Source organism: Porites lutea, chromosome 14 (assembly GCF_958299795.1).
Source record: "Porites lutea chromosome 14, jaPorLute2.1, whole genome shotgun sequence".
Classification (NCBI taxonomy): domain Eukaryota; kingdom Metazoa; phylum Cnidaria; class Anthozoa; order Scleractinia; family Poritidae; genus Porites; species Porites lutea.
This window is the reverse complement of record NC_133214.1, coordinates 19,072,410-19,080,433: the sequence shown is the minus strand read 5'-3', so window position 1 is coordinate 19,080,433 and position 8,024 is coordinate 19,072,410. Positions and strand designations below refer to the sequence as shown.

The following is an 8,024-nucleotide window of genomic DNA, read 5'->3' as shown; positions in this document are numbered from 1 at the left end:
TAACTTTATGTTATCTAGCTAGCTAAGACAACGCGTAATTCCTCAATAGCCTATTTTACAGCAGCTACAGGTGGAAACGAGGCTGGAGTTGACGTTTGTTTTGATACAACTTTCCGTGTCCAGCTTTATTGTGTAAATCATGATCATGTTGTTCTCGTGCTAACTAGTATTTTCAAAGCAAATTTCCATAAGAAAAGGAATTGTATCATAGAAATGTCAACCTCAGCCTCACGTTCACTCCAAGGCTAGGAGACTAAGCCGACGACTGTAAAATGGTCTATTCAGAAACTCAAGGAGGAATGACTGCAGGCTTTGGGTGTAGTGATTTGTGGTATAGTTGGGGTGTACAAGCGTTAGTCATGATTGGTCGATGGTATTCAAAGCTGTGAGATCGAAAGGGTTCTTCAAACTCGTTATCTTTTATTGAATGAAAACATCTAACGGTCTGACTTGGGAAAAATCAAAAGATTTAAATAATTAAGTTTTACAAAAGTACAACAAACGGAAAGAAGACGCGAAAGATAGTAGAAAGCGTAGCTAAAAAAAACTTACAGAAATTTCCCTGTGATAGAAAAGCAGGATAATCGCAAAATACAATAGTTTGAAATCCACCGAAGAACAAATGTGCACTCGACTCTTGACTCGCTGACTAGACTAAACTGCCCGTCCCTAATTTATGCCGCTAGCCAGTGATGCATGCCATGAAAGCAGATATACTCCCTAAGGTGTAACAAATAAATGAATACTATAATTCACAAAGGCAACCATTAGCCAATCAAAAGTAAGGCTTGAGAGCCCAAACGACCTCACAAACCGTTGCAAAGAAAGCTTGTGCCCATTCCTCTCAGGGTTTGTGGAGAAGGGAATGGGCACTTTTACCAAAGTAATCTACACAGCCGTGACACAGCCCTGTTAGATTGGCCACTTACATGTCGTCTTCTTTCAGCCAAATCATGCGACTCTAACATGGAATACCAAGACTGTACTCCTGCATGCCAACGAACCTGCAGAAACAAAGACACCGAGTGCAGCAACCAGTGCGTAAGCGGCTGTAGCTGCCCAGCTAATCAGTGGTGGGACGGTACTCAGTGCGTGGCAGCTTCTAACTGCACTTGTACTTATGGAGGTCAAGATTATGAACACGGTTCGATGCGCTACGAAAAATGCCAACTTTGGTGAGTGCATAGGTTCAATTTACGACGAACTCCGTAAGGACCGAGACAAAAATCCTACCTGTATATGTTGTGGTTCAGTTTTGTCCATGGTTTCAATTTTATGTTCCTTTGTTTTAAACTCATTATCACTGCGGACGACCAGAGGAGCCCGCAATCCTCATCTCCAGGTTGCTATTACGCAAGCGTGGCACATAGGTAGCCCGCATTCGTTTGGAATTTCACTAAAAATGACTGAAAAACGCCCGTTTGGACCTTCATCCACTCATTATCTGATAATACGCGTTTTGAACTTCTATCTTGTGAAACTTACGTAAAGCACAGGGTTGGAGTAAGAGCGCCCTCCCTAACCTCCCTAATACAGCCAGAAAAAAAAATGCGGGTAAGGGACAAGGACAATATTTTCCTGGCACGTTGAAACCACAACAGTATTTTATGATATTGACCTTTCTTGGAACCTGTAAATTCCGTCAGAACTTACAGTATTCGTCGTCTAAGAATCTTAAAGTTTAGCATCGCCAGCCGCCATTCTCGACCATGCTGAGCAGCCTGGCCGTCCTGTGCATCAAAGCATAATTCTGTCAATTGTCGGGAAACTCAAGTGGCCACCGCACAAACTTGCTTTTTTAGCCTTACTAATGTACAGAAAAGTAAACGCGCGCTTCATTCCACAAAATTTACCTCGAGCATTTTCAAGAAGTGACTACATCGCTTTTCTTTCTCTTCTTTAGCCAATGTGATGGAGGATTTTGGAATTGCTTAAGTACGCCCTGCAAACGTAAGTACCAATATACATGTACTACTTCCCTCGGTCCGTCTTAAAATTTCCCAGTGGAATGAAAAATGAATGAAATGGAATGAAAAGAAGATGAAAATGTTGTATACTTGTATATAACTAGATGTTACTTTTAATAATGTACAATCAACGTTTTTTGCTCTATTGCGTACTTAAAAAGTTGAACTGTGATGACTTTGTACTTTTTGTTGTTGTGGTTATTGCTTGTTGCTTTCTTTGAAAAAAAGTAAAGGTGAAAAAAAAAATTCCCTCTGTCCTTGTTTTCCCAGTGGAATGCATTCCTTAAGGTGTTCTCAGCCAATCAGATTCGAGAAGTTTCATGTATATTTTAAGATATCTAATTACCTTATTTGGTTTTCTTCAGCGACCTGTTCCGCTTTGGCTTTCACAAATTTCGAGACTTTTGACGGCAAACAATACGAAGCATATCCAGAAGAATGTGGCTACATACTCCTCCGTGACTGCTCATTTATCTCCTCTCAGTTCAAGGTTGAAGTCCAAAACGAAGACTGCGTTCAAAACGAGCACATCCAAAATTGCAAAAAACAAAACCTCATTGTGACAATTAGTGGTAGAGTTGTCGAAATTAAAAGAACTATCTCTACGATGAACGTGGATATTAATGTCGTTGTGTACGGCCAACCGTTAATTGGGCATGAGTATGGCGATGACCTCATCCAGCTAGAGTTGATCGGCGGGAGTACAGGAAGTTTGGTCATGTCCACTGAATTTTTTGAACTTATCTCCTCCGGGCAGAACTTTTATCTGACTGCGAATGAAGACTTAAAGGAGAAAACTTGCGGTCTATGCGGCACGTACAACAAAGATAGCTCGGATGATTTCTCCGATCCTCAAGGTGGCCCACTGGAGAGCGCCGATAACTTCCTGCGCAGTTGGGCTGTAGGAAGTTGCGCCTCAGGTTCGACCCCACTCGGAGAAGTCGAACCCACCCTATCCAAGGACTACTGTACCATTTATTCTAAGAATAAAGCTTCCTCAGAAACTCGAGCCAATCATATCATAGACCCAAATGGACCTTTCAGTGCTTGTCTGGCCAAAAAACAAGTAGATCCGTATCCGTACTACAGTAGGGCCATGAAAACAGCGTGTAGGAACGGAGACTCCCTTTGTGACGTAGCGGCTGGGTTCGCCAAGGCTTGTGGAGATAAAGGCATTCCTGTCCCACCTTGGAGAACTGTGCTTGGGTGCACCGCAAGTGAGTATATTTTCACGAACTTTTCTGAAGAAAAATTTCAAAGAGATTCCATGGTGCTGTGATTATTGTCTTTGTCTTTAACCCTTTTACTGCCAAATTTGGCCAAAGGCAAATTTCGACCACATTTGCAAATTTCATTTTCTAACATTTTGAAAAAAAAAATAGCATCATGTGAAAGTACAGGCAGAGAGCTTTCATCTGAATGGTCACGTCATAGGATTTCGTCTATAGACTCAAAAGTTAGAGTCACCTTACAGAACTCCATCAAACACTCTGGCAGTGAAAGGGTTATAAAGAGTACCAGAATTATTAAGTATTTAGGAGTAATTAAAAAGATTTTTCTTCAGTTAGTGACACAAACGACTCTTAGTTTTTCTAACGGGAAACGAACGTACGACCCTCTGGTTTCCTGTCGGGATTCTCCTCCGCTTAACTATAGGGACTCGTGGGTACTAAGGCCATTCATCTAGTTTAAGTGACGAACGTCACGCGGACTGTTCAGACCGTAATTCAGTAGGAGCCATATGTACATGTTTTTGATGATGAAATGAGAAAGATGTTTCTTTAGTTACGGGCAACACAGGCGAAAAATCTTCCCAGTTTTATCCAAAACCGTGAATGTGCACGTCCCGCTTTAGAGTTATCATCTTTAACTCTACGAAAATCAGTAACCGTAGGGTTTTTTTTCGGTGGGGGTGTTTTTATATTACTCAACAATTCTTGAACAACAAGGCGAATGATGACTTTATTTATACACGATGTTAAAAAAGATATCATTTTACAATAGAGAATTAATGACATTCTCTCTAATTGTTTTACATATTTGCCTTGTGGACGCACTGATTAGCATACGAACAATTAATACTTTTCTTAAAGACATTTCAAGAACAACTTGATTTGCTGTGCGTACCGTATTTATTCGATTAACCGCCCTGGGCGCTTATTAAATTTTTGGACCTTGAGAGTGGGCGCTTATTCGAGGCTGGGCGCTTATTAAATTTTCACCATTCTTAGCAAGTTTGCAACAAAACAGTAAATGCTAATAACAAAAAGCGAAGATGTAACAAAGCAGGGTTTCTGTACAATACTACCCTGAAGAAAACTCCGTCTTCTGGAGGGTCTCTTATTATATCTTATTGGAGTTTTTGTGGGAGGGAGTGGGGTGGAGTGGGCGCTTATTCGAGGCTGGGCGCTTATTAACTTTTTCTTCCTTTAGGATGGGCGCTTATTCGAGGTGGGCGCTAATTCGGGGTTAGGCGCTTATTCGAATAAATACGGTACCTCCTGGGGAAAATTGTTCAATAAAAGAGCACCACTGTAACTAAAACTACACTTGAGGTACTCAGTCATTGGTTTCGGAAATAACAACAGGTGATCTTTTGGAAAGTATTACTGTAATCGTACTTATTTTATTATAGAAACTTGTCCAAGTGCTGCTCAAGAATTCAAAAATTGTGATGATGACTGTCCTCTGACATGCGGCGACGTAACCAACAATGTCCCCTGTATCAAGTAAGTCCTGCAAAACACCACAGAAAGGGAGGGGATGCTGGGCAAATCTCACTACAAATGGAACAGCATTAGATTCTAGTAATCTTCCCTCGTACTCCTACCCTGTCCCAACGTTAACACAAACTTCTCACTTAAGGCAAAATGTTGGGTTAGGGGAGGGGTAGTAGTTCCCCAGCATCTTATTCTTTACTGACCAGTTAGTGCCTAAGATTGTATGAGTTAGCTCCATTGATAGTGTAATCTCTTAAGTTTGATCAACACTCTGTTCCTCCTAAAAATAACACCACCCAGGCAAGAATAATCACTTTTAAAGGGAACCTCCACTTCAACAAAAAGATAACTTTAAATCACAGGAAATAACTGTTACAGTCAAGTCAATCTAAAATATTTTTAAAGAAAGCGTTTGTATCCGAAAGAAATAACTTTTAGATTCGCCTATTTTTGTTTTCAAATTTTGCGGGCGTCGCCATCTTGAATAATTGTGAAGTGTTACGGTTGCCCTATTGTTATTAAACAAAAGCTCTTTGTGTCAGAACAATAGAGCAACCGTAACACGTCACAATTATTCAAGATGGCGGCGCCCGCGAAATTTGAAAGTGAAAATAAGCGATTTTAAAATTCACTTTACCTGATATAAACACTTTTTTTAAGGACAAATTTCGAACCAATTTTTTTTTCAACATAATTTTATTCGATTTAAACTTATTCTGTAGTAAGAGTGGAGGTTCCCTTTAATCAGTCCTTCTTCAGTTAGGAATGTGTTACTTGTAAGCTAACCCAACTAAAAGCCTCGAGCATTTGAGTCCGTTCGGTAAACCAATTAAATTCTGAAATTCTTGTCGGTTTGTTGTTTTTGTTTGTTCCTGCGTAATCATTTTTTTTAACACGGGAGCAAGGGCGGCGCAGTGGTGAGAGCACTCGCCTCCCACCAATGTGGCCCGGGTTCAAATCCCGGCGTGGACGCCATATGTGGGTTGAGTTTGTTTTTGGTTCTCTCCTTTACTCCGACAACTTTTTTCACCGGGTACTCCAGTGTTCCCCTCTCTCAAACAACCAACAAACAGTGCCAAATTTTAATTCGATCTGGAACGCACGGACACGTTTAAACGAGTTCTTAAAAACTCCTAAGTACTTCTACGGGTAGACAAATTACAGTTAGATACATTCAACAATTACAAATATCGTTGAATACTCACTCATGTCCACTTCTGGTTACATTAGGCGTGGGTGCATTGAGGGCTGCTATTGTAAAGATCCTGAAGAGGTACTCAGAGGAAGTGCATGCGTTGCAAAGGACACCTGCCAAGGTTGGTAGCTCCCTCCTCTGGTGATAAACCATGTTCTAAACGAGCTGAGAACTGGCGCGACTTATCACCGCAAAGGTTCTAGGGATCGTTTGAAGGGACATCAAAAACATGGCGGATAGCGGTAAACCAACTGTTAAAAACGCACTCAAGGTTATTCTGACTGGAGGAGACATACCTAGTGGATCTGGGTCTCGAGAAATTCTGTACAAGTGAAAAATAGTTACGTTTTTTAAACCGTATTATTATAGTTTTGTATACAGCACTTGTAGTGCGCCAATCTTTGTTGATCTGAATCCTGTCTCTCCAAACGATACAAGAAGCTTTGTGGTCGCATATTGTACCCAGTTGTTCACTCGTTTAGAACAATGCGAATGTCTGTCCTATAAAATCATAGAGACAAAAGTCTAAAGATGTGTTGAAGGTGATGTCCTGCATAAATTGGTAGTAATAAGGTTTATAAATCGATTCTGGGAGTGTTAGTCTACGTTTGCGTCAGGACTTATTGCGAAGGCAAAGGCGAAGGCGTTTTTGAGCGATGCACGTCAAGCGGAAGTGAGGCCTTTTCCCCCCTAATATCCCTTGGTACCACCAGATTTGTATTGCTAAGTGTATTATAGAGATGATTTGCTCGAAAATGTGGGCAAAACCACGACTCATGAATGCAAAAAGTCCCTTCCCGCTGATCTGCTCCGCTGTAAAACGTCTTTGCTTAGGGTTCCTAAGTTTGAAACGGGTAGTTTTAAATAAAAAATTTTCCAAAATTCCCTAACAATCCGAAGCTAAGATGAGGGTTTGAGTGGAGGAATTTCAGAAACAATATATTGAGAATTTTTTTATCTAGTAGTATTTTATTGTCCAGTTACTATTAGCATTTGTTTATAACCGTAACCCAGCCTAACGATTAACGGATTAATCTGTTCGTCTTTTTATCTTTTTTTTCAAAAATTTTCTGGGTGAAAATGGTCAAAAAAGGTAATATAATACCAGTTGAAAGTTTTTTTCTACGGTTTTACAGAGTTACTGAAAAATCTTTGAACCTTATGGGGACGTTTGGAAGAAATTTTGAAAGGAAGTTTCTGAGGAACAATTTAGGTTTCTGGCAAACTGCCACCTACCCCTCCCCTAAGCCAACATTAATACTTTCTTCTCACTTAAGGAAAAATGTTGGCTTAGGAGAGGGGTAGGTGAGCAGTTTCCCAGAAACCTTAATTGATCCGGTTCCAATACATACTTAGGCATGAACACATTTTTTAGACGTTTTTCTCCCCTTTATCACCACGTATGTTTGTTTGTTCGAATCTGTAAGAATTCCACAATGCTTTCTCTTTGTAATGCCAGCAAGCTACAATAGCCTTACCCCTAAACAAGCTCAACTTGAAACAATTCTTGCTGCCTGATTGTTCTTCTTATCTTTCTTAATTCTTGTTTACAGGCCTCTCCTCCGCCGAGGCCTCTTTGTGTCGTAGGGAGGCTGGGGAGAGAGAAAATATAAAGTACGAAGGGCACGATGGGAAGAAGAGAAGAGCGCTCCCGCCTTTTCCTTCTACCCATCGTCCACCGCGTGCTTACTAGTTTTCTTAATTATTGCTATTTTCATCAAAATACTCAGCGGGAGCCTCTGCAGAGGAGATAATAGAGAGCTTTAGATTTGGGGACGAGAACGAGTACGAATACGAGATTTAACTTAAAGTTTTTGCGCGTGTCCTCTAAAAAAAGACACCTGGAAAGCTTCATTTTACTTTTTTTCACCAAAAAAGTTTGCAGGTTTATTTATACGGAAGGAGGTTAAGCCCTTTCCCGATAGCAAAATCTTAAAATTTCTTATATTTGATTACTTATTCCCGCCACTACAACATTCTCGCTAAATCCCGTTGTAGAATGGCAAAGGTTATCACGTTTTCCCGCCAAAATGACGCTGGCTCACGCGCGGGCACTACTTAGTATTGAGAAAATCTCGTTCTCGTAGTCGTCCTCGAATCTAAAGTTCTCTAGTGTTTTGAGCATACGAAATGTCAATATTA

The 8,024-nt window shown here is 40.6% G+C and overlaps 1 protein-coding gene across 1 annotated transcript in view; it reads left to right on the top strand.

Moving 5' to 3' along the window:
* The window catches only part of LOC140924021 (von Willebrand factor-like), a 17,012-nt gene extending 9,437 nt beyond the window's left edge, over window positions 1-7,575 (top strand). Inside the window, exons 8-13 of the mRNA XM_073374025.1 lie at window positions 947-1,175; window positions 1,904-1,950; window positions 2,333-3,184; window positions 4,603-4,696; window positions 5,918-6,003; window positions 7,436-7,575. Of these exons, the coding sequence (XP_073230126.1) occupies window positions 947-1,175; window positions 1,904-1,950; window positions 2,333-3,184; window positions 4,603-4,696; window positions 5,918-6,003; window positions 7,436-7,575 (1,448 nt within the window). The remainder of the gene's footprint in view (window positions 1-946; window positions 1,176-1,903; window positions 1,951-2,332; window positions 3,185-4,602; window positions 4,697-5,917; window positions 6,004-7,435) is intronic.
* Window positions 7,576-8,024: the final 449 nt, after the last annotated feature.